The sequence below is a fragment of the Drosophila innubila genome (assembly GCF_004354385.1).
Source record: "Drosophila innubila isolate TH190305 chromosome 2R unlocalized genomic scaffold, UK_Dinn_1.0 1_C_2R, whole genome shotgun sequence".
NCBI lineage: Eukaryota > Metazoa > Arthropoda > Insecta > Diptera > Drosophilidae > Drosophila > Drosophila innubila.
Genome location: NW_022995374.1, coordinates 16,322,193 through 16,343,857, shown reverse-complemented (window position 1 = coordinate 16,343,857; position 21,665 = coordinate 16,322,193). Strand labels below are relative to the sequence as shown.

At 41.3% G+C, this 21,665-nt stretch overlaps 10 protein-coding genes across 11 annotated transcripts; 6 read left to right on the top strand and 4 right to left on the bottom strand.

Annotated features, from left to right (window-relative positions):
• Positions 1 to 873: 873 nt before the first annotated feature.
• LOC117785292 lies at positions 874 to 1,980 on the top strand. The gene is made up of 4 exons (XM_034623235.1): positions 874 to 1,255; positions 1,323 to 1,451; positions 1,515 to 1,655; positions 1,732 to 1,980. The coding sequence occupies exons 1-3, from the start codon at positions 1,120 to 1,122 to the stop codon at positions 1,631 to 1,633; spliced, it is 384 nt and encodes a 127-aa protein (XP_034479126.1). The 5' UTR covers positions 874 to 1,119; the 3' UTR covers positions 1,634 to 1,655; positions 1,732 to 1,980.
• LOC117785291 (parkin coregulated gene protein homolog) lies at positions 1,921 to 4,864 on the bottom strand. The gene is made up of 5 exons (XM_034623234.1): positions 4,581 to 4,864; positions 4,329 to 4,501; positions 2,639 to 2,810; positions 2,365 to 2,514; positions 1,921 to 2,194 (listed from the first exon to the last, which is right to left on the bottom strand). The coding sequence occupies exons 1-5, from the start codon at positions 4,840 to 4,842 to the stop codon at positions 2,034 to 2,036; spliced, it is 918 nt and encodes a 305-aa protein (XP_034479125.1). The 5' UTR covers positions 4,843 to 4,864; the 3' UTR covers positions 1,921 to 2,033.
• A 745-nt stretch (positions 4,865 to 5,609) lies between these two features.
• LOC117783424 (serine/threonine-protein kinase hippo) lies at positions 5,610 to 8,386 on the top strand. 2 transcript variants are annotated; one of them, XM_034620826.1, is made up of 3 exons: positions 5,610 to 7,115; positions 7,182 to 7,415; positions 7,455 to 8,386. In XM_034620826.1, the coding sequence occupies exons 1-3, from the start codon at positions 5,840 to 5,842 to the stop codon at positions 7,946 to 7,948; spliced, it is 2,004 nt and encodes a 667-aa protein (XP_034476717.1). In that variant the 5' UTR covers positions 5,610 to 5,839; the 3' UTR covers positions 7,949 to 8,386. The 2 variants fall into 2 exon arrangements, with proteins under 2 accessions (XP_034476717.1, XP_034476716.1); XM_034620825.1 differs by having other exon boundaries at positions 7,182 to 8,386.
• A 355-nt stretch (positions 8,387 to 8,741) lies between these two features.
• LOC117783425 (rab proteins geranylgeranyltransferase component A) lies at positions 8,742 to 10,531 on the bottom strand. The gene is made up of 3 exons (XM_034620827.1): positions 10,374 to 10,531; positions 9,261 to 10,319; positions 8,742 to 9,202 (listed from the first exon to the last, which is right to left on the bottom strand). The coding sequence occupies exons 1-3, from the start codon at positions 10,420 to 10,422 to the stop codon at positions 8,799 to 8,801; spliced, it is 1,512 nt and encodes a 503-aa protein (XP_034476718.1). The 5' UTR covers positions 10,423 to 10,531; the 3' UTR covers positions 8,742 to 8,798.
• A 510-nt stretch (positions 10,532 to 11,041) lies between these two features.
• LOC117783166 (PSME3-interacting protein) lies at positions 11,042 to 12,102 on the top strand. Its single transcript, XM_034620426.1, has 3 exons — positions 11,042 to 11,347; positions 11,406 to 11,566; positions 11,632 to 12,102. The coding sequence occupies exons 1-3, from the start codon at positions 11,152 to 11,154 to the stop codon at positions 11,998 to 12,000; spliced, it is 726 nt and encodes a 241-aa protein (XP_034476317.1). The 5' UTR covers positions 11,042 to 11,151; the 3' UTR covers positions 12,001 to 12,102.
• LOC117783164 (nucleolar GTP-binding protein 2) lies at positions 12,016 to 14,382 on the bottom strand. The gene is made up of 3 exons (XM_034620425.1): positions 14,075 to 14,382; positions 13,332 to 14,010; positions 12,016 to 13,270 (listed from the first exon to the last, which is right to left on the bottom strand). The coding sequence occupies exons 1-3, from the start codon at positions 14,282 to 14,284 to the stop codon at positions 12,108 to 12,110; spliced, it is 2,052 nt and encodes a 683-aa protein (XP_034476316.1). The 5' UTR covers positions 14,285 to 14,382; the 3' UTR covers positions 12,016 to 12,107.
• A 482-nt stretch (positions 14,383 to 14,864) lies between these two features.
• On the top strand, positions 14,865 to 18,674 carry LOC117785430 (E3 ubiquitin-protein ligase SH3RF1). The gene is made up of 6 exons (XM_034623428.1): positions 14,865 to 15,397; positions 15,461 to 15,569; positions 15,679 to 17,419; positions 17,479 to 17,661; positions 17,732 to 17,986; positions 18,053 to 18,674. Exons 1-6 carry the CDS (start codon positions 15,284 to 15,286, stop codon positions 18,225 to 18,227), a joined length of 2,577 nt encoding a protein of 858 aa, XP_034479319.1. The 5' UTR covers positions 14,865 to 15,283; the 3' UTR covers positions 18,228 to 18,674.
• Positions 18,671 to 19,171, bottom strand: LOC117785434. The gene is made up of 2 exons (XM_034623431.1): positions 19,014 to 19,171; positions 18,671 to 18,869 (listed from the first exon to the last, which is right to left on the bottom strand). The coding sequence occupies exons 1-2, from the start codon at positions 19,064 to 19,066 to the stop codon at positions 18,749 to 18,751; spliced, it is 174 nt and encodes a 57-aa protein (XP_034479322.1). The 5' UTR covers positions 19,067 to 19,171; the 3' UTR covers positions 18,671 to 18,748.
• Positions 19,172 to 19,217: 46 nt separating this feature from the next.
• LOC117785432 lies at positions 19,218 to 19,666 on the top strand. Its single transcript, XM_034623430.1, has 2 exons — positions 19,218 to 19,428; positions 19,500 to 19,666. The coding sequence occupies exons 1-2, from the start codon at positions 19,318 to 19,320 to the stop codon at positions 19,593 to 19,595; spliced, it is 207 nt and encodes a 68-aa protein (XP_034479321.1). The 5' UTR covers positions 19,218 to 19,317; the 3' UTR covers positions 19,596 to 19,666.
• Positions 19,667 to 19,826: 160 nt separating this feature from the next.
• On the top strand, positions 19,827 to 21,648 carry LOC117785431 (ras-related protein Rab-4B). The gene is made up of 4 exons (XM_034623429.1): positions 19,827 to 20,076; positions 20,148 to 20,228; positions 20,463 to 20,795; positions 20,849 to 21,648. Exons 1-4 carry the CDS (start codon positions 20,061 to 20,063, stop codon positions 21,058 to 21,060), a joined length of 642 nt encoding a protein of 213 aa, XP_034479320.1. The 5' UTR covers positions 19,827 to 20,060; the 3' UTR covers positions 21,061 to 21,648.
• The last annotated feature ends 17 nt before the right edge of the window (positions 21,649 to 21,665 follow it).

The following is a 21,665-nucleotide window of genomic DNA, read 5'->3' as shown; positions in this document are numbered from 1 at the left end:
CATAATGATTCTAAAATATATTAATAGAAAACCTGTCACAAGACTTTTCAATTACATAGTTTAACCCATGGGTCAGCTCGAGAGGTTCCTTCGACTGCATAGAATGATTGTATAAATCAACTTATTTTTTATATACAACAGGCAGGCAGTAAACAACATACATACATATTAATAACAAAACAATAAACATCAGTAAGGTCAGTAATTGCATCAGCAGGTACTTAAGTACGCACACAAGTATATAGTAGAAAGATCCGTACTATAATAATAATACTGCCGAACCGGTAAAAACCGGCTGACTTGTTGACTTCACATGAACCTAGAAGAGAGATTGTCTCAAGAAAATACTGGCACATGTCCCACTAAAAATTGTAAAAGATACTTTGATCGACAGCCAAGGTTTGTCAAATCAATCTGTGGCTTATCTCATAAATTAAGATAATTGTTTGTTGAGCCAACACTTTTCTATGGGTCGGTTTTGCTAAACAAACTGCGCAGTTTTTGAAACAGTTTTTAATAGGATCTTGTTATCAGGCATTTACAAACAATGTCAAACGTAATCAGCTGAAGTGCAATCTCTATAACCCACTAGGAATACCCTGAGATCAGATCGATGTCGATAAGGCAGTTCACATGGATCCAATTTTTAATTCACTGAAATTAATATAAGGTATTAAGATAGTCAACAAACGCACACAAACATACGTAACCTTGTTGCATATGTATATATGAAGTATACGTTGTACTAGTCAAAACAAAATGGAGTCTAGCTGATCTCTGTCTTTCGCTTATCAAGCTGCCAGTTTCGTTGTCTGGGTCTCTATAAATTTAATTTCAAGCCCTGCCAGAGATTCAGTTCAGCTTAGAATCTCGACTCTTTCGTGTTGTGAAAAAACAACGTGTGTGCGCTTAATAATCGTGGAAACCTCACTACGCCGGGCATTTTTTAAATGCCGTACAAATAATTGTGCTCCAAGACTTTCTGTATTAACAATCAAGTAATCGAGTGAATTAAATTTTAAAAACTGTAATTGAAAATATTTCTCGAGAATATTTTCAAACAGTGGTAGATCGCAGAAACTGCGAACATTTTAACAAACTTTAACTTTGCCCCTTTGAATGGTGCTGCTGCAAGTGCGTGAGAAACCATTGAAAATTAGTCAGCACGTGACTAAACTCTGGTATCAACTGTTTGATCAAAGCAACCTCCAGTCGTCTGAAGTTTCATATTTATTCAATAACCTCAGTCTGAGTAGTAAGTGAGCATTACTTTTGGTCCATTTAAAAATTGTATTTATTGTGTCTGTTTTTTTTTATAACAGTCGTCGATATGGCCTTACCACAAGGAGCCTTCGCGGCCTGCAAGCTACGTGAGCAGTTCCATGAGCGTGATATGATCTTGTCACGCCTACGAGCTGCCAATAATGCTGATAAAGCTGATAATAATGCCCGTAAGTTGGACTATTTATTTGTAAGCAATCACAGATTCTAACTATCTGCTTTCTTCATCGCAGAGCGAGAATATTCGCCGGTCAAGTATAATGATAAGCTAATGAATTCCATTTGGGGTTTGTACAATCGTTACTCCCCCCACAATGTGAAGAAGAACGAGTTCGTCCCTCCAAAATGCTAAACAAAAATCAGGCGCAGCAGCTGTACGTATTTCCTTTCGAAATCATATAATCTTTTATAATTTATATATTTTTTATTTATTTTATTATTATTTAATAGCTGCTTTTGAGCTGTTGCGCCTCCATTGCCTTGCCACAATCAACCTGTGGCATTGGCTGCTGCAACAACATGTTGCACATATATAATCTCAATATATATATATATATATATATATACTATAAATACAATATATACTCACGTAGCTGATCTTGGGGACTATTAAAAATTCGAAAATAAAACTGCAGAGCATAAGGTTAAATCATTCGCATCTATGTAAAATTCAATAAATACTCTTGATATGTTATAAATAAATTATACGAAGCATAAAACGTGTAAGAAAAGCTTTTTTCGCAGGACATTGCTCAGTTTAAATAGCAGGATTCATAGGTTGGTACCATGTACTTGATATTGATAAAGGCATCCTCGCCGCCGTGCAGCTCCAGCACCTGCAATGTCTCATCAATCAGATCGCCCAGATTGAGATTGTTCTTCTGTGCATAGTCAATCTCATCGCCGCAGTTTACTATGAAAAAAGAAAGCTTTATAATGCAGGACTGTAAATCTATCGTTGATATTATCTGAAAATTATCATTTCTCATTTAAAGTAATTAAAGCATTTCTTAAAATAAGAATAATGATTGATTGATCATAGTACTAATAATATATTCTATAGAAAATGATTACAAAACTTACAGTTTTTCACCTTGAACGCATTGAACATGGGCAGCAGTTGTCTATAGAAGGGCACTAGAGCAGGTCCAACCATATCCGAGGCCATTACCAGTTGTTGTATAATTTTCAAGGTCGTGCACATTACCTCCAAATTTCTAGTGCTCAATGCGTCTGTGGAAAACAAGGCAACCAAAAGTCGTAGGTGACGAAATTAAAGCACAGACAATGCCGAATCCTTGCGTGTTGTGACTTTTATTCTTGGTTGATTTTAGCCCTGTCACAACCAAGTACTCACTCTTTAATGGTAAAATTAATTGAGGCACTACGGGATGGATTTTTTCACCTCCAGCGAGAAGCAAATCACTTACACCCTGTCGGGCGTAGGTCTTATAGGGATGTTTCGGTTCAGCCAATCCATCGAAGAACAGCGGCAAATAGAGGCTGTAGTCCAACTTGTCAATGTCCACCTACAAAACATAACAAACAATAATATTGACAGTCCTACGAACTGGAAGCTTAATACGTAATGCCAGAAAAGTAGTTTAGTTTGTTACTTTTTGCTGTTTGGGGGTGACGATTGTTTCGCTTAAGTTGTACAGGTGTAAATTTGCACGCGATGCTCGTTAAGTTTTTGCTGATTTCTATTAAGATGCTTTTTGTTTGTTTTTCTTGACAATTGGAAAGTTACCAAACTGCATGGAAAATATAGAACACAATCTATTGCTGGGAAATTCCCAAAGCTAATGACTTGTGTGGGAAGAAACCATTAATCCTTTGCCGAAATCTACTTTTTTAACAACAACGTAATGATTTCTAATTAGTTACTAATCCAAAAAGTATGCTATAGTAGATATTAAGATGAAATTAATGCGCTCATAAAATAGGGAAAATAAATTTATGGATGCAATTTATATGCATTTTCTTGGAAACTTTTTTTATTATTTACTAGTTTGATATCAATTGTTATATCAAAAGTAAAGGATACTTCAATTGCATATCATAATTTTTTTTTAGATCCTCTTTAATTCTTTCCAATTATTCCCCACTTTAACCTTTTTTTTATCTGACCTTCAGCTTGAATTCGCACATGACGCAAATAATGAAGTGTCACTCACATGTAACTCATATGTAAATGAGCTGTCATAAATACCTCACGGCTTAAATAAACAAACGCACCCACTTGGGGAATTATTCCACATGTAATAAAGAAAAAACTCTAGACAACAAATCATATCCAAGGCTCATGGCATTGAAAGTGTGCACACACATGAATCCTTGTCAAACCCTGTTCCCAATATTATTTTTTCTTGCTCTCTTGACTGCGACTGATTGACTGTCTGACACCTGGACGTCACCGAAGTCACTACGTTTGTTCCGGAAATAGACAATGGCATATTATATACAAAGTTATTGTTTTTGTACCTTTAGTTTCATTCTTCTTTTTTTTTTGTAGCACCATATAAAACTTCAAATAATTGGACACGCAGGTCTGCAGATGGAGCATACAATATATATTAGAAACTGGGCTAACACTTATGATATATGCAATTAAATGTCATTGAATGTCATCAAGTAATTTACAGGTCAAAGTTCAGGTAATCACAACACGAACTCCTAGAAAACATGCATCAATTACTCGTAATTCCCCATAATTAAGCTCATGTTCGACATTATAATTGCTTTGGGAACCCTTACCAAAACGACAATTAGAGAAAGCCAAGAGTCATATAAAAAGTTATACATAGGATATCCTGTAAATCTTTAGTGTTTATAAAAACTGTATAATCTGCCGTTTGTAATATTTAAATATTCTCTAAATTAAAATGAAGAATTCTCTCTAAATACACTTTAAGTGTTGGGCCTAATTATCTAATAAAATTACATTTAACAAGATTTGGATAATAAAGTAATGCGCCTAATGAAACGTAATTTTATATCATTAATTTCTAATGATACCCTTAGGCACAACTCTTCTCTATACTCACCGTCCATCCAATCTTATCGCCACCGCACAGATACTCCATTTTTATAGGCAAATCTCCGCGATCAAAATACATGCGAAACAATGTGCCACGCCCCGGATTTTTAGCAGCCGTACAGGCGTTGAAACTAGCACCCAAATTGCATGTTGAAATGGATTTCTGTTGCTTCTTCAAGCCTAAAATCAACAACATCAACAAAGCAGGAAATAAGTTAGAAAGAAGAAAGTTTTTTTGGTTGAACAAAGCGCTACGCACTTTTTGGATTCGGCGCCCTGCCGCGCGCACTTGCCGTTACGGCTGCCTCATGAATGGGACCGTTAATAACGACCGTGTTCTTTTGCTGCGATTGTATCGAAAACGGCGGCACATAACGGGGTCGCGAACCCTGTATACCGCTAAATGGTCTTAATTGCGGTGGATTTGCGGATTTCGAGCGTTGCTTAAGCGAAATGGAATTTGTATGGAAATCGTGCGACGGCCGTGTTCCATAAGCGGTGGTTACACGTGTATGCGACATTTGCGTGGGCGGCAAAAACGGACTGAAGTCGAACTGGAGTCACGTAGCGTAAACAACTAACTGTCGCCCAGGTGCAGGAATTTTCTAGCGCTCCACTTCGTGTGTTGGCATCGCAGCCGGTTTCTATGGCGCTCGTTGCTACGACAGCAAAATGCACAGTGACTGATAAGACGCATTGTTTACGAATTGCATTACTTGCTCGGCATTTGATATTTTTTAATTGTAACCAACATTTGGCCGGTCTAGCATGTAATCGTGTAACTTCGGTAGCCTCAGGCTACAAGTAAGCAATCAGAACTTATTGCTGTGAAATATTTTCATCCACTATGGTAGGCTCCCACTTTACTTCCTTTCTAGCGCGCCAAAAATCAAAAATATCCCATCAAGTGACGTTGGCTATGTTGTTGCCATACTGGTGCTATTTAGCAACACACCTTGTTTACATTCTGCGAAAAGACAATCTGGCTGCGCTCAAACTACACTTGGAAATCAGCTGTGCCTTCGCAAATAAAATTAGTGTAAACATTTAATGATGGTTTGAAGCCCGTCAGCCCTTTTAGAGAGAAGTTAGAAAATTTAATTCTAAAAAACAATATTAAAAAATCGAGAAAACTAACAAAAAAACTAACTTCAAAATTATAAAAATTCCAGCTAAAAATAAAAAAAATTTAAATAAAGGTACAAAAATTTCGAATACCCTTTTTCTGAAATGTACGTATTTTTTTACGTAAGAAAAATCGAGCCAGATCGGAAATATTTGAATGGGTGGCAACCTTCGGTTTTTCTCCTCTAAAAAGTTGGACTGGCGAGCGAATAAAGAACAAAAAATGTGTGAAAAAATGTCGATTTAAATTGGCAATTATCGTAGCGCAGGGTCTGTGTTAATTGAATGCTGCAATAGACGAGCACACGAACGAATTATTTGTGCAGGATCAAACTGAACGCATATGCGCGGACAAAGAGTAAAACAAGAAGAACAACAACAACAGACAGCAACATGTCTTCCAATTCAAATGGCAATGGCGAGTTGAAGAAATTGTCGGAGGAGTCGCTGCTGCAGCCGCCGGAGAAAGTGTTTGACATAATGTACAAACTGGGCGAAGGCAGCTACGGCTCCGTCTACAAGGCACTGCACAAGGAGAGCAGCTCCATAGTGGCGATTAAACTGGTGCCGGTTGAGTCCGATCTGCACGAGATCATCAAGGAGATTTCGATTATGCAACAATGCGATTCACCTTATGTGGTCCGCTATTATGGCTCATACTTTAAGCAGTATGACCTATGGATCTGCATGGAGTATTGCGGAGCCGGCAGCGTCTCTGACATAATGCGTCTGCGAAAGAAGACGCTCACCGAGGATGAGATAGCCACAATACTCTCGGATACGCTCAAGGGTCTGGTCTATCTGCATCTGAGGCGAAAGATCCATCGGGACATCAAGGCGGCCAACATACTGCTCAACACTGAGGGGTATGCCAAACTGGCGGACTTTGGTGTCGCCGGACAGCTCACGGACACAATGGCCAAACGGAATACGGTGATTGGAACACCATTCTGGATGGCACCCGAGGTAATTGAGGAGATTGGCTACGATTGCGTAGCTGACATTTGGTCACTGGGCATCACAGCACTGGAAATGGCTGAGGGCAAGCCTCCATATGGCGATATACATCCAATGAGGGCTATATTCATGATACCACAGAAGCCGCCACCTTCGTTTCGCGAACCTGATCGTTGGAGTACCGAGTTCATAGACTTTGTCAGCAAGTGTCTGGTCAAGGATCCCGATGAGCGTGCAACTGCCACAGAGTTGCTGGAGCATGAATTCATACGGAATGCCAAGCATCGCAGCATATTAAAGAACATGCTGGAGGAGACCTGTGCCATACGGGAGCAACAACGCGCCAATCGTGCAGCTGGCGTTGCCATGAGTCAGGCCAAGAGTCTGGCCACGCAAGAGTCTGGCCTGATGTTGCAAGAAGAGGAGACCGAATTCAATTCGGGCACTGTTAAAACGTTTATTGATGATCCCGGCACATTAGTGCCCGAGAAATTTAATGAATACCAGCAGACATCCGCCTCGGATGCGACAATGATAGCACATCCAGAGCAGGACATAGATGAAGGCACATTGGGACCAGGTGGCATACGTGCTGGCATGGCAAAAGCAGCTGCCAAGGCGGCACAAGCAACAGCTGGCGGCAATGGCACATCGGGAGCGGATGTGGCAGCAGTGGACAGCGGCACAATGGTTGAACTTGAGTCGAATTTGGGTGAGCAAATAATAGAATATATTCTTGAATAAAAGGTCATCTTCATATACTGCATTCTGCTTATAGGCACCATGGTGATCAACTCGGATTCGGATGATTCCACAACTACCAAGCGTAATGATGATCAGAAGCCTCGTTACCGCTATCGTCCACAGTTCCTCGATCACTTTGAGGGCAAAAAAGCTGGCGATGCACGTGCTGATGACAAGTCAGCGACCACGCCCACTGAATACTCGCCTGCTGCAGTTGAGCAGCAACTGCAACAGCAGCAACAACAGCAACAGCAGCAACAACAACAGGAGCAACAACACTTGGCAAGTGGAGCAAATGATGCCAACAATTGGGTGAACAACATGGAATTGCAATTCCAACAAATCTCGGCCATTAATCAGTATGGCATGCAGCAGCATCAGCAGCAACAGCAACAGCAGCAACACTTGCTAATGGCCTATCCGCTGATGAACGAGCAGCTGATTGCGCTCAACAATCAGCAGAATTTACTGCGCAGCAATGCAACGCCACAACAACAACAACAACAGACATCACCAGCAGCTGCTGCTGCTGCAGCGGGAGGGGCTCAGGCACCGCCCGCATATCAGCATCAACATTTGCACACACAATCTCATGCGTATGTAGAGGGAGAGTTTGAGTTTCTCAAGTTTCTCACCTTTGACGATCTGAATCAAAGGCTGAGCAACATTGATCATGAAATGGAGCTGGAGATTGAGCAGCTCAACAAGAAATATAATGCCAAAAGGCAGCCCATTGTCGATGCAATGAATGCGAAACGCAAACGCCAACAGAATATCAACAATAATCTAATTAAAATATAAGAAAAAAGAGAAATATACATTAACTGAACGAAGCAGCTGATATTTAAGTGAAACGAGAACATAAAAGCTTTATTGTAAAATGCACTGCAGATAATTATTGTGGATAAGGATAACGATAACGAATGATGATAACATATTCGACAAATGCACGCTTTTTTGTCTCGTTTTATCCGTTTTGGCAAAGAGTATAATTCGAATAGTGGCATATATTATTTAATCTAATAATTAGATCAAACAAACTCTCAGCCTATTCTAAACTATTCTTTATTCTCAATTCTCAACTGCCCTGATCCTTTATAACCTTAAGACTTATTTTGGTGCGTTCTTCCTTGTTAACTTTACAATTTTTTAATTTAATTTACACTTTATTACTTGCTTGTGCTTTTTCTTATCATTTTCATATACTAACTATTAATCATTAAAGTGCATCACAACAAAGAAAAAAAAACATAGGAAACCGTCAAGCAATAAATTTTGATACATAAAAATAAATAAGTTTTATATAACGCATTGGAATGCATATTTTTCGAAAGAATATATATTTCAAACATACACACACAGCACACTCACATACATATACATATATATAAATATATATATAAATAGTATCTTTAGAGTTTATATAAATAATTTACACAATAAATATATAAAGATTTATATGCAAAAAGAAGCCTACACTAAAACATTAGTCCTGAATACAATCTTAATTGTCCAAAAACTACATATATATATATATATATAAATCTGATACTTTAGTGTATATAGATATCCTGATCTGATTTTCTTCCTTTTCTCTGTTTTGATTACAATAAAGTGATGATAATTAAAGTTGAATTAATTTAATTAGCATCTATTCAGCAATTTCCATTTGCTGTGCCGCCTGCTCCAGATCATGCAACTGTGCCCGCAAATCCTCTGGCAGACTGTGCTCGTTCAGTGCACTGGGGTCTTCGCCATCAACGACAATCTCCTCGGGATCTGGAGCGCGTGGCAGAAACTCGGCATCTTCATACAACTTGCCAAAGATTTCACGTGCATTGGCAATGGCTGCTTCATAATCCAATTCATAGGCAGGCGGTGCTGTCCAGTAAATGGGCATGGCAGTGGTCGCATTTGTGTTCGTGGGAGTCGCAATGCTAAAGTAGGCGCTGTAGAGGATTTGTGGCGCATTCGTTTGGAAGAGTTGCTCCGTAAAAGCGGCCAAATCAGCAGCAGGATCTTCGCTTTTGGCAGCTGTGGTCAAATGGAATATGTCTGCAAAGGGATTCGGCAATTATTAAATAAATCCAATTATAATAACAGCATTTCTTACATAGACCTTCGGGGCAGGTGCCTGAGAAATGGGACAATTGCAAGAGGAAGGCCTCCCGTTGACCATCGTCTGCCAGCAGACGCAGCAAGTTGACGCCACCACCGCCCTTGTTCAGTTCCTCACTGCCCAGTGGACTGGAGGCAATGAACAATCCCCGTGAGATGTGTGCACGCAACTCACCGTGGCCGCGCACATGACCAGGAGCACAGACAACATGTTTGGCGCGCAGTGTTTTGCCTGAGCTGCTCAGCAGCAGTTCATTTAAATCTGGCGCCACAGTGATGTCATCCACGCTTCGCTTTAAACAATAAATTCCGCCATAGACGGCGCAGAGACGACAAAAGCATTGCGGCAATTCACCACATCCGTACATGGGAAACAGAAAGGGGGTATTGCCATAACGGCCCAAGCTGCCCAGAAATCGTTGAGTGCGCTGCATGCCCTCCTCAAAGCTGCTGCTGGGCGTGCACATGGCTATCGCTTGCATTACGCAGGTGGCAATCTTATCTGTGACGCGCTGCGCCTGCAGATATTCGTAAAATGTGCGTCCGCGAAAGGCAAGCGAATCCTCATTGCACTTATCCTCGCCATAGTCGTTGCACGCAGTCAGGAACTTCATCAGCAGACGCTTCTCCACAATTGTCAGTGTTTTCGTATTAAAAACATCGCTGCGGGAGCAAGGCACAGAGACAAGTTCATTGTTGTACAGCATACACACATGATCCAAGGCACGGAATTCCGCATAGCGGCAGATATTTGATTTGATCAACAAGTTCACCAGCTCGCCAGCAGAGTATGCAACACGCGGACTCAAGTCCAAGCTGAATCGGCGTGACTTTTCCAACAGCTTTTCACGTGTCCAACTAGGAGATTCCTCTGCGGGCTCATGCCAAGTGTAGCTTCCATTGCGTAGTGTCGAATTGGACTGATCCAACAGATTGTTAAATGCATCCAGACTGAATGAACTCCAAACATCGCCATAGTATTCATTTGTGTCAATGTGCAGCACCGTTTTCCCAATGCGACTGGCGCCAGCTGCAATGCACGATTCAGCGAAGCCTAAACAAAGATGCAATGAGTCATCAGACAGGTAGGAAAATAATAAACATTTACCTGTGCCTATCACAACCAAATCGAATTCCTCCGGTAGATCATCCGACATGGTATAAGCTTTAATTAACCTTGTATGCTTTATAATTAAATTAAGTGCAAATATTTTTAAGCTTTAATTAAACTGTGTTTACTACAATTACAGCTGTTATTTGGTTGTGTCTTGTATCGATAAATATTCGAAATCGCAAATATCGAAAAGTCTCGTGTACGTGTGCGCTTGTGATTGCAAAGATCATGAAAAAGGCGCGCGAACTTAATTCACAAATTTAAACAACAAACAATTCTTATGTTAGCACTAATTTGGTTTTAACTTTATATATAAAGAAAACTTTATAAAATCGCATAGTTGTCATTAAATTCACAGTGATACATATAAATTAAAACATAAAGTTATATCTATTGCAATGTCAGTCAATCCATTTTTTGCATTTCTCGCACAGTTTCGCGCCAATCTAGAGGAACGAGGAGTTCAAAATGTTAAAGCGACTACTATTACTCAGATGGCTGGTAAGAAATGGCGCCAAATGAATGAATCTCAAAAGGCAATTTACACTGAGATGACACAGCGAAACCGCAAAGCACGGACACAAAAGGTGCAAACAAAAACACAGGCTTGCCGCAGATATCCAAATTCATGCTAGGCGCCAATGTTTCCAATCATATAATCGATTTTAAGAAACGATAACAAAACGAAACGTTTACCAACACTGCAACATAAAACGACAACACATTTCTGAAGCAGACATCCAATAGAAAACATTTGCCAATTGAAATTAGAATGAGTTCAGGATTTGTTACTGAATCCGAAGCAGCTGAAGCACGCCAGCGTCGCCAGGAAGAATGGGAACGCGTACGCCAGCCTGATGATCCACTGGAAAGGCCTGAGGAACCATACGACGGACGCTCGCTATACGAGCGTTTGAAGGAGCAAAAAACTAAAAAGGATATGGAATATGAGGAAGCACACAAATTAAGTGAGCATTAATGAATAAACATTAGACTCGAAAAGTAAACAACAACTCCAATACACAGAGAATCTGATACGCGGCCTCGACGATGACGAGGTGCAGTTCCTGGAGCTTGTCGACACGCATAAAATGAATGCGGAACGACAACAGATGCGGGACGAGGAGCTGGAGCTCAAGGACTTTCGCAATCGCGTTGAGAAGCTGCAAGAAGAGAGCGTAGACAAGGTAGAGTTTCTGCATTTACATTTGACAACAATTCTAGTAATTCTCAATATTATTCAATCTTTTAGAAGTTGCAGGCGGAGATAAAAACCACAGCCAAGTCTATTGGTACCCCATCGACGGCGCGCAATACACAAAAGTCGCTGCTGGGACAGGGCATTAAACGCAAAAATGGAGAGCTGCCCACAACCAGCAAAATGGTCAAAAAAGATGAGGATGCGCCCGCAGAGAAACTAGCTCCCACTGTGGCCATAAACACAACAAAACATGATACGGGCGGACTTAAATGCATTGCCATATTGCCCGGCATTGGTTCCTACACTGAATCAAGCGACTCGGAGGCAAGCTCAGATACCGATGATCATGATCATGATAGGACCAGTCTGGTGGATTTGTGTGGACGCAAGATAACTAAAAAGAAGCAGTGTGCCGAGTAAATGGACTTGTTTTCATTTGTGGGGGCAAACAGTTGTATTCTGGAGTCTTAATTTAGTAATTTGTAGCGTTCTCTGCAACGAAATATATAACCTAGAGATTAACAATGCTACGTGTCCTTTTTCTTGTTGCGATTGCGATTCTTCACATTGGTCATCTCATAGAAATTGCTGCCAATTTTCTTGCGCTTCTGGTTGCGTTCCAGTGCACGCTTCTGTTTTGCCGTAAGGCGTGGTGCTTTGGCGCTACTAGGACCATCATCGTCACTATCCTCCATATTATCCGAATCACCGGGTTGAACCTTGGCCACACGGAATTTCCCTGACGAAGTGATTGCCAAATTTTGGGTTTTCTTTTCCTTGGCCTTCTTGTGGACTACACGCTGTAGATCCTCATTGTACTCATCCTCGGAATAGAAATCGCTGGCACCATCACTAGAATCTACATCATCGTCAGGATTGACAAGACGTGCCTTCTTGCGTGCGGCACGCTCTGCTTTCTGTTGCTCCAATAGCTCCAGGTCAATGTGGTCCAGTTCGCGCTCGTCCTGCTGCTCATATTCCAGACCAACGCGAATTTTACGAAAGTCTTGAATTTGCTTAAACTCGCGCGCTTTTTTCACCGACTCGCTTACAAATGTAGGCGCCTCTGATTTGCCATCAGCATCGGCATCCTCATCAGCAACAGCTACATCACCAACGTCAGGTACTTCCTCCTCTGTTGGCTTGCCCTCTTGGGATTTGGGTATGGCAAAGCCTTCGGGAGGCACATAGAAGGGTAGCTTGCCACGCTGCCAATCGTTAAGCACCATGCGCGCAGTCACCGTTATGTCTGGCTCGCCACCTTTCAACAGTTTACCGGACTTTTTGGCCAGCTGCTCCAGGAAGTGTGTGGACGTCGTCCAGTTCTCGATTTTGTAGTTCTTTGCAATGTACTCCTTACGCACACGCTGCAACACTGTCTCTACATAATCTTCTGGATTGGTGACCAGCTCAACGCGCACAACACCCTTAAGCACCTTCTCCGTGTCCGTTTCTGCCGAGGGATAGACCACTCCAGGACAATCAATTAGGAATATGCGCTTCATCAGCGTTATGTACTGCCAGACTTTGGTTTCGCCAGCAATCGGTGCCACATTGCAGACCTTCTTGGAGCGCAAGGCATTTATGACCGAGGATTTGCCCACATTTGGGTAACCAATGAAGCCAACGCTAATTTGTTTCTTGTCCATGTGAAGTTTGCCCAACTGGCGGAACAAGTTGATAAGTGCACCTGTCAAATAAGTGGGAATACTTAAAGGTGTGCTCAAATTATTCAATTTTATGCTACTCACCCTTGCCAAAGGGATGCTGGAGGGAGGCATGGAAGGCAATTGTGGGATACTCTGCACTTAGGATTGCCACCCAGCGTTGGGTCACCCACACGGGCACCAAATCCACCTTGTTCAGAATGAAGAACAGATGTTTGTGCGGCTTTTCCTTGCGCAAGAACTCCTCAAGGTATTTGGAGCGAGTGCCCATTGGATCACGCGCGTCGAGTACCTGCAGCAATACATCAGATGCATCCACAACTTTGTGCAATTCATTCCAAATACGTTTACTTTGGCCAGCACCGAATACCCAATCCCTGACAGATTTCTTTTCGCCAGTGTCCTCGCGTATAAGATCAACGTCCTTGGTTGAATCATATTTGTCGGCCTGTTCATCGGCTGCGCGACTCAAGTCTTCCAGATCTCGCACTTTGAGGCTAACACGCTTACGTTGCTTTTTCGGTCCAAAAACACTGTCGAAGCTCTCCGTGTCTAGCAGATGAACACGTTGATATTTTGAAGCCTCGTTCAGCAGAGTGACTGGCAATTGTGAGGGTTTCATTATGACCTGATAGGGATCCTTGACAGCTTTGCCAATCTCATCCTGAAACTTTTGCAATGCATTCTGCGAAATAACACGCGAGTTGCTGAACCATTTTGGCGTTGGCTCTACTCTGGCCATCGTTCCAGCCGGCAGACGACCCTGGAATCAAGCATGCAACAAGTGTTTACCTTAAGCACCCTTAATTTATGCATTGTCAACTTACCTGGAATGGTGCAGGAGTTATGATTTTACCAGTACGATCGCGCTTGGCCTTGAAATTTCGGTACATCTGCAGGCGCTTGATGGTGCCTTTGGTTCTCGGGTGCGCAACACCTTTGAGTCCACTCTTTGGTCGCTCCGGATTCATGGAGTGGTTGGAATGATTAAATCCCTGGGTCCGGGGCTTGCCCGGGGTGCTGCGTACTTTCGGCATATTTGTTTTGTTTAATTTACGTGCGCTTTGATAGAATTAAAATGCCGTTTTCACAGCACGCACGAATCAAAACAAACACGTTCCGCAAAAGAAAGGTTATGTCGAACGATAGGATTGTTGTCAAGATATCAATATATCGATATACATGATATTTTAATAAATACCATTTGATTGGCAAAATGTTAAATGAAATAGTTCAAAATCATAAAAAATTAAGCTGCAGCTTGCAGGTGTAAATTAAAAAATAAATCGTATCCTAAAAAATAGTATACGATTAATATATCGATTTAATGCAATATTGAACGATTGCTGCCAGACTATTACAATTTACAATAGCTATATCAGTCTGGCTACTCACTATTATACACCGCCTCGCATGACTATAGACACATTTTAAATAATATAATTATAACCGAGCTCGAAGTTAAATTAACATTTACTAATAAAATTCATGCTATGTTAAGTTGTTATATATTACACATGTTTGTAAGGTTAACAGTAAGACGAATTAACAAAGAAATGCAAAGCTGATTACGGCAGGTGCTCATATTTAAATGTCTTGTCATGTAGCTCAGAAGCAAGCTGGTTTGAGCCCGTGTGCATGTGTATGCATATTTGTAGTTGTTCATTTCGGAGATGGCCACGAGCTGCACGCTGGCTGCATTTAATAAAGTTTAATTTAAACTAACTGCCCTTTTTGTTTAATTAAAAACAAAACAGTAAATTTGTAAATTAAAAAATACAATCGTGCAGTGTAGTTCTGAGTTGCAAATAACCGATAATTTAGCTATACATACGTATGTACATATGTATTTCAAAAGCTTGCTCGCAACTAAACTGTGTATGTGTGTGAGTATGTGTGTGTGCTTTTTGGAATGTTGCTTTGCACGAAATTCAAATTGTGACCATCCTTGAGATTTTTCTTGTGAGTGAAAGAGGCAGAGAGACCAAACCGCACACAATTAAATATGCAAAAATTAAATTGAATACAATTATAAAATGGACGAGCACACATTGAATGACCTGTTGGAATGTTCGGTGTGCTTAGAACGCCTGGACACCACCTCAAAAGTACTGCCATGTCAACACACCTTCTGTCGCAAATGTTTGCTGGTAAGTTGTATTTATTTTATTTGATTACTTGTTATTGTGTATTTCATGTGTTAATCTTTACAGGATATCGTGGCCAGTCAGCACAAGCTGCGCTGTCCGGAATGTCGGGTATTGGTAAATTGCCGCATTGACGAGCTGCCGCCAAATGTTTTGCTAATGAGAATTTTAGAAGGTGAGTATCTGATTACCATGTGTAGGCGAATCAACCCATGATTCCATGTGTGTGAAGCAATTGTGGGCAGCAAACAGTGTTAGCTTATTCTTAATCTCTCACTTAATAGGCATGAAGCAAAACGCTGGCAAAAATGACAATAAATGCGAAGAGTTGACACTGCCACTGCCATTGCAACAGGAAGTTCCACCCACACAACAGCAACAAATACACCAGCAGAAACAACAATCGCAACAAATACCCCAGCAGCAACAAGAACAACAGCAAACAACACGCCAAAAGCAGCGTCGATTTCTGTTGCCACACGCCTATGCTTTATTTGATTTTGCTAGCAGTGAAGCGAGCGATTTAAAGTTCAAAAAAGGCGATTTGATATTGTTAAAACAGCGCATTGATAACAACTGGTTTGTTGGCCAAGCCAATGGGCAGGAGGGCACGTTTCCCATTAACTATGTTAAGGTAGCGGTTGCTCTGCCCATGCCACAGTGCATTGCCATGTATGACTTCAAGATGGGCCCCAGTGATGAGGAGGGCTGTTTGGAGTTTAAAAAGAGCACTGTAATCCATGTGCTGCGTCGCGTCGATCACAATTGGGCCGAGGGCAGGATTGGGCAAACAATTGGCATATTTCCCATTGCATTTGTCGAGCTAAATGCAGCAGCAAAAAAGGTGTTAGAAAGTGGCGTTAGTAATCCCCCGCCACAGTCCACTGCTCAATTGTTGCAACAGCAGCAGCAACAACAACAACGCGCTTTGCCACCGGTGCCACTGATCGATCCCACCCACATAACAAACGATTCCAGCACTGCCTCCTCCAACAGCAATTCATCCAACAATAACAGCAGCAGCAGCAATTCGAGTTCCACATGCAGTTCCAACAACTGCAGTCCAAATCATCAATCGTTACCCAATACGCCGCAACATGTGGCAGCTGCAACAGCTGCAGTCGGCTGTGGTTCAGTACGTTATCGGGACAAGGGAGCCAAAGAGAAGCGACACTCGTTGAATGCTCTTCTTCAGTCAGCGCCGCTGAGTTTGCTGCAAACCAATCGCCATTCCGCTGAGATACTCAGTCTGCCACATGAACTCAGTCGCCTAGAGCTTAACTCACAGGCAAATGCAGCGACAACAGCAATAACAGCAACACAATCCTCTCAGACATCTCGTGTGCTTAAGCACCAGCAACAACTGCCACCTACGCTGCCTTGGGGTTACCTCGCACTATTTCCCTACAAACCAAGTCACTCCGATGAGCTGGAGCTGAAGAAGGGCTGCGTTTACATTGTCACCGAGCGGTGTGTGGATGGTTGGTTCAAGGGTAAGAACTGGCTGGACATAACCGGAGTCTTTCCGGGCAACTATTTGACGCCGTTGCGCACACGTGATCAACAGCAACTGATGCATCAATGGAAATATGTGCCGCCTTGCACAGACCTGACATCGACACCAGCTCAATCGCTCGATGTGCGTCTAAGCAATATGTTGCCTACACAGCCACCAGATTTGCCACCACGACAGCAGCAGCAACAACAACAACAGCAGCAGCAGCCACAAACAACCACCAGCTGTTCGGTCTGGACAAAGCCAGTGGAGGCACTTTTTAGTCGCAAATCCAGCGGCAATACGGAAAGTAAACCGGATGCCTCTGGCAGCAGTTCTGGCGCTGTTGGACTCATGCGACGTTTGACGCACATGAAAACGCGCTCAAAGTCACCAGGTGCGCCACTGCAACAACAACAACAACAACAGCAGCAGCCACAAGCGGCGCCCAAGGAAACACAAATCAGCACAAGCAGCGCGGCAACTGAATGCATCGTCAAAGCAGCGCCATTGCATCCAGTGCATGTTAGGTGGGAATTCATAAAGAAACCTTTTAAAGTTATTTATTAATTGCCATTGCTATAAACAGATCCGGCTCCTGTCCCAGTCAGCTGCAGCAGAGTCAGCCACTGACGGAGTCATCAGCATCAGCAGCTCCAACTCCAGCACCATCCAACGCAGGTCAACAGTTTCAGGCCAACAGCAGCAGCAGCAGCATCTCATATGGATCGCAGCGCATCAAAGGCAACAAGGAGCGACCGCATTTAGTTTGGTTAGTTAAACATTATAACATTATAGAGGGCATTTTAACTCTAATATCTGATCCCTTAATTCCTGTTCAGCGCCAGGCAATCACTGGATGCGGCCACCTTTCGTAGCATGTACAATAATGCGGTTTCCCCGCCGCCGCCATCAAGCCATACACAAACCCAAACGCAGCTGCATGCCAACATGATCATTGCACCCAATCATCGCAAGACTCAGAGCCTAGACGCGGGTCATGTGCTCAGCAATGGTAGTAACAACAGCAGCATCATTACCGAGGCAGCCATTAAGGCGAGTGCCACTACAAAGTCCGTGTACTGCACCCGAGAGAGGTTCGATTGGAAAGATGAGCTTATTTAAGAATTGTTTACTGATATTCAAATTTATTTGTTTTATAGTCGCTTTCGCTGCATTGTTCCCTATCCACCGAATAGCGAGATTGAGCTGGAGCTGCGTTTAGGTGATATTATCTATGTGCAGCGCAAACAGAAGAATGGATGGTACAAGGGCACACATGCCCGCACACATAAAACTGGTTTATTTCCAGCTTCCTTTGTTGAACCGGATATTTAGATTCTTTAGTACATTCCTCGATTCCTTACATTTGTGGTGAAATTCCAAATTACACATATACATTTGTCTAAATTCCATTTTTAATCGCCGGCCGATTTGTGCTTCCACAAATGTTTTCCAATCTTTTGCAATCTTTTCGAAAAAGAACTGTTTGTAATTCTATACATCGCTCGAATATTAAATCTCGATTATGTAGTTTTTATACGATTTTTAATCAAAATAGATTAAGCCCAAATAAGATGTACTTAAGATGATTAACATTTAATTAGCTAGCGAAATCGAACTACGGAAATTCGAACCAACGAAAAAACCTGTCTTTATTCCAATCTTCTGCGTCTCCTTTGTACTCTAATTAGAAGTAAGAAACTAACAATTGTTATGCGCAGTACTTATACATATATACCATATATATATACATATATATTAATAAAAACACACAAAAATCAACTATCGAATTGATCTTATTTTAATCACGATCAATTAAACGTATTTAACTAGAGTTCAAAAATAGCAAGAGTCGCTCATTCGCTCTTATCGAATTTGGATCCATAGATGGGCATGTACTGCAGCACCAACTTCCAATCCGTGTAGTAAAGCAGGGCCAGACTGGCAGCACCACCAAATCCTGCGCCGGAGCGAACGCTAAACATTGGGAGAAAAACAAAGTTAAAGTTGTGATATTTGGCAACTTTTGGTTATGCAATGCGGAATGAGTGCTCCCCTCGTTTGAGCCTGCAGCATCTTTATGCTTTAGTTAAAAACAGGTGCCAACTCGAATTTACTTACAAGGATGTCGCGATCTCAGCGTGCTTCTTGCCAAAAGGTATGCGAAAACCCATTTCGTTAGTTTTTTAAATAGTTTTCAGCAAAAAAATAAATATTCAGTGACTATCAGCTGTGTGGCAGTGCAACTTTACACCAAAAATACCAAAAAAAAAAATGGGGCGGCACATGAAAAAAGTGCCAATTATTGACAGCAGTTGACAACCCTTGCATGTGGCGTACGTGAATTCGGCAATAATTCGTCATCGTTTTGCATTTGCTTTAAATTTCTCATTGCATTTAAATTGCTTAACATAAATCAAGCAACATGAAGGTGTCAATTTTTGGAGAGTTAAACGTATTTGAGTTGTTCCTGCTAAGCAGTTTACTGCCAGCTGTTTTTGTTTATTTGTGGGCCTTGATTACCGGTGACATAAAGGTAAGGGGACAATTTCGGGTCAGCTGTTACTCATCCCAATAAAAATAATGTTTGTTTATTTATGTTTGCAGAATTTTGAAAACAGCAAGCTTGCTTATTCGGTGTTCACGGCAAAGGATCCTATAAATTGCTATCAGAACTATGTGGAAGAGAAAAAGGAATCATAAATGCCATAAGGATAAGATATGATAATTGTTCAGTATAAATTAAATATTAAAGATGCCTTAGTTTAACGAGATACCGTGCCTTTTCATTGGATATAAATAAATAAATTGGATATGAAGCTTAATAAGCAAATTTGACTTTTTCAGCTATTTTGCATTGGAATTTCAGTTATGTTTTGGATGCTTTCCCACCAGAATCAGCTATTTTTTCCTCAAAAATGTTGGCAACACTGCCTTATTCGTATGTGTTTGTGAGTAATAGATACGTGTGAGCAACAACACTTTCCAGTTAAAAACAATACAGCAATAAGTTTTATAGAAATCTAGTTTGATTTTTGACCTTATAGAGCACATCTGCGAAGGCGACCAGATAACCTTCTGCCCAGTTAAGTTGTAACATCCCAATAGGACCTGGCTGCAGAACGAGAGAAGCAACAAAGGAACAGCAAAGACGCAAATACAAATAACATGTCTGAGACATACGGTCTGTCCCACTTCCCTCTGCTAAATAGAATTAATTAGTAATTGAATTCCTATGTTTGCTCACCTTTATAGATTACCTGTTCAAGTTTCTAATAATTGGCAGTGCTGGGAGCGGAAAGAGTTGTCTCTTGCATCACTTCATCGAAAGTAAATGTAAGCAAAGTTGCAAGGAACGCATCTACAAATACAGTGGCTGCCAGCTTATTCGACTTACTAGTCGTGTAAACTGAGATTTGTTAATTAATGTTTAAACTTGAACTAAATATATTTATTTATTTTTTATAAAAGTTATACATATAATACCACTACATATACAAGTCGAGAGTGTGTTATAGTTTTAAATGTATTTTATTTATTTATACTTTAATTATATTTTTCATTTGACAGTCAAGGACGACAGCTCGCATACAATTGGCGTTGAGTTCGGTTCCAGGATTGTGAATGTGGGCGGTAAATCGGTGAAGTTACAGATATGGGACACAGCTGGCCAGGAAAGATTCCGCTCGGTGACGCGTTCCTATTATCGTGGAGCTGCTGGCGCACTTCTCGTCTATGACACAACGTCGCGGGATTCATTTAATGCATTGACAAATTGGCTAAATGATGCGCGCACTCTGGCCAGTCCGAATATTGTCATACTGCTCGTGGGTAACAAGAAGGATTTGGAGGAGGCACGTGATGTAACATTTCTCGAAGCGAGCACCTTTGCCCAGGAAAATGGTTAGTCTAATGATTTGTAGAAAGCGTTATCTTAATTTTTAAACCGCTTGTAGAGCTCATCTTCTTGGAGACGAGCGCCAAGACGGGCGAGAACGTCGAGGAAGCCTTTCTCAAGTGTTCAAAGACCATATTGGCCAAGATAGAGACCGGCGAACTCGATCCGGAACGCATTGGCAGTGGCATACAATACGGCGGAGCAGCGCTCCGAAATTTGCAGACAAGGCAGCGCAGCATCAACAAACCCGATTGCACTTGTCGTGTCTAAAGTCGATTGGAATGTTTATCAACAAATTCGCATTGTAGGCACGCGAGAACATTAACTGTGTATTAGTTTAGGCAACGCTAAATAATCTCATTTAATCTGTAACTACTTGATACGATACCGCATTACCCTTAGTTTATATGTACTTGTGAGTGTCCCTAACCCCCTTCCGATTCCCCTGAAACGAAGGGGTCGTCTTTATTCAATTTAAATCAATTTTTTGTTTTAGCAGTACAATTTGTATATCATTCCAAAAATGTATTGTCTGATTTTTTATTGGATTTTAATGTTATGACTACTTAAATTCAATTGCTGAATTAATTTTTACTACTTTTTCTATGTTACTGATATAAATTGTAAGCACTTTAATTATTGTAAACCAGTTGCGGGCCAATTAACAACAACAACAACGATCTGGAATTATTAATATCTGTCAAAACAAATGAATCACCACCGGATGCAGCAAGATGAGAAATTAATGCGCCCAGCATTTTGTAAATAAGCAGCGTCAACCCCATTGACAACGCAAAATGTAAAGAAATTTAAACAATTATATATGCACGCGGTAAATAAAAACGCAATCAAAATGTACTTTCCAATATTCCAGA

Coding starts and splice junctions, on each gene's coding strand:
- LOC117785292 (XM_034623235.1), top strand. CDS start 1,120: ATGGTGCTGCTGCAAGTGCGTGAGAAACCATTGAAAATTAGTCAGCAC. Junction 1,256..1,322: donor CAATAACCTCAGTCTGAGTA/GTAAGTGAGCAT, acceptor TTTTTATAACAG/TCGTCGATATGGCCTTACCA. Junction 1,452..1,514: donor TAAAGCTGATAATAATGCCC/GTAAGTTGGACT, acceptor TCTTCATCGCAG/AGCGAGAATATTCGCCGGTC.
- LOC117783425 (XM_034620827.1), bottom strand. CDS start 10,422: ATGTCGGATGATCTACCGGAGGAATTCGATTTGGTTGTGATAGGCACA. Junction 10,320..10,373: donor TTTGGTTGTGATAGGCACAG/GTAAATGTTTAT, acceptor ATCTTTGTTTAG/GCTTCGCTGAATCGTGCATT. Junction 9,203..9,260: donor CACCTGCCCCGAAGGTCTAT/GTAAGAAATGCT, acceptor ATCCCTTTGCAG/ACATATTCCATTTGACCACA.
- LOC117783166 (XM_034620426.1), top strand. CDS start 11,152: ATGAGTTCAGGATTTGTTACTGAATCCGAAGCAGCTGAAGCACGCCAG. Junction 11,348..11,405: donor TGAGGAAGCACACAAATTAA/GTGAGCATTAAT, acceptor TCCAATACACAG/AGAATCTGATACGCGGCCTC. Junction 11,567..11,631: donor AAGAAGAGAGCGTAGACAAG/GTAGAGTTTCTG, acceptor TCAATCTTTTAG/AAGTTGCAGGCGGAGATAAA.
- LOC117785431 (XM_034623429.1), top strand. Junction 20,229..20,462: donor TCACTTCATCGAAAGTAAAT/GTAAGCAAAGTT, acceptor TTCATTTGACAG/TCAAGGACGACAGCTCGCAT. Junction 20,796..20,848: donor CACCTTTGCCCAGGAAAATG/GTTAGTCTAATG, acceptor AACCGCTTGTAG/AGCTCATCTTCTTGGAGACG.
- LOC117785291 (XM_034623234.1), bottom strand. CDS start 4,842: ATGTCGCATACACGTGTAACCACCGCTTATGGAACACGGCCGTCGCAC. Junction 4,502..4,580: donor CAGGGCGCCGAATCCAAAAA/GTGCGTAGCGCT, acceptor TGTTGATTTTAG/GCTTGAAGAAGCAACAGAAA. Junction 2,811..4,328: donor GCGATAAGATTGGATGGACG/GTGAGTATAGAG, acceptor TATGTTTTGTAG/GTGGACATTGACAAGTTGGA.
- LOC117785430 (XM_034623428.1), top strand. CDS start 15,284: ATGGACGAGCACACATTGAATGACCTGTTGGAATGTTCGGTGTGCTTA. Junction 15,398..15,460: donor TCTGTCGCAAATGTTTGCTG/GTAAGTTGTATT, acceptor TAATCTTTACAG/GATATCGTGGCCAGTCAGCA. Junction 17,420..17,478: donor TTGCATCCAGTGCATGTTAG/GTGGGAATTCAT, acceptor TGCTATAAACAG/ATCCGGCTCCTGTCCCAGTC.
- LOC117783164 (XM_034620425.1), bottom strand. CDS start 14,284: ATGCCGAAAGTACGCAGCACCCCGGGCAAGCCCCGGACCCAGGGATTT. Junction 14,011..14,074: donor TAACTCCTGCACCATTCCAG/GTAAGTTGACAA, acceptor GCTTGATTCCAG/GGTCGTCTGCCGGCTGGAAC. Junction 13,271..13,331: donor CCAGCATCCCTTTGGCAAGG/GTGAGTAGCATA, acceptor CTTATTTGACAG/GTGCACTTATCAACTTGTTC.
- LOC117785432 (XM_034623430.1), top strand. CDS start 19,318: ATGAAGGTGTCAATTTTTGGAGAGTTAAACGTATTTGAGTTGTTCCTG. Junction 19,429..19,499: donor TGATTACCGGTGACATAAAG/GTAAGGGGACAA, acceptor TTATGTTTGCAG/AATTTTGAAAACAGCAAGCT.
- LOC117785434 (XM_034623431.1), bottom strand. CDS start 19,066: ATGGGTTTTCGCATACCTTTTGGCAAGAAGCACGCTGAGATCGCGACA. Junction 18,870..19,013: donor GCTGAGATCGCGACATCCTT/GTAAGTAAATTC, acceptor CCCAATGTTTAG/CGTTCGCTCCGGCGCAGGAT.
- LOC117783424 (XM_034620825.1), top strand. CDS start 5,840: ATGTCTTCCAATTCAAATGGCAATGGCGAGTTGAAGAAATTGTCGGAG. Junction 7,116..7,181: donor TGAACTTGAGTCGAATTTGG/GTGAGCAAATAA, acceptor TTCTGCTTATAG/GCACCATGGTGATCAACTCG.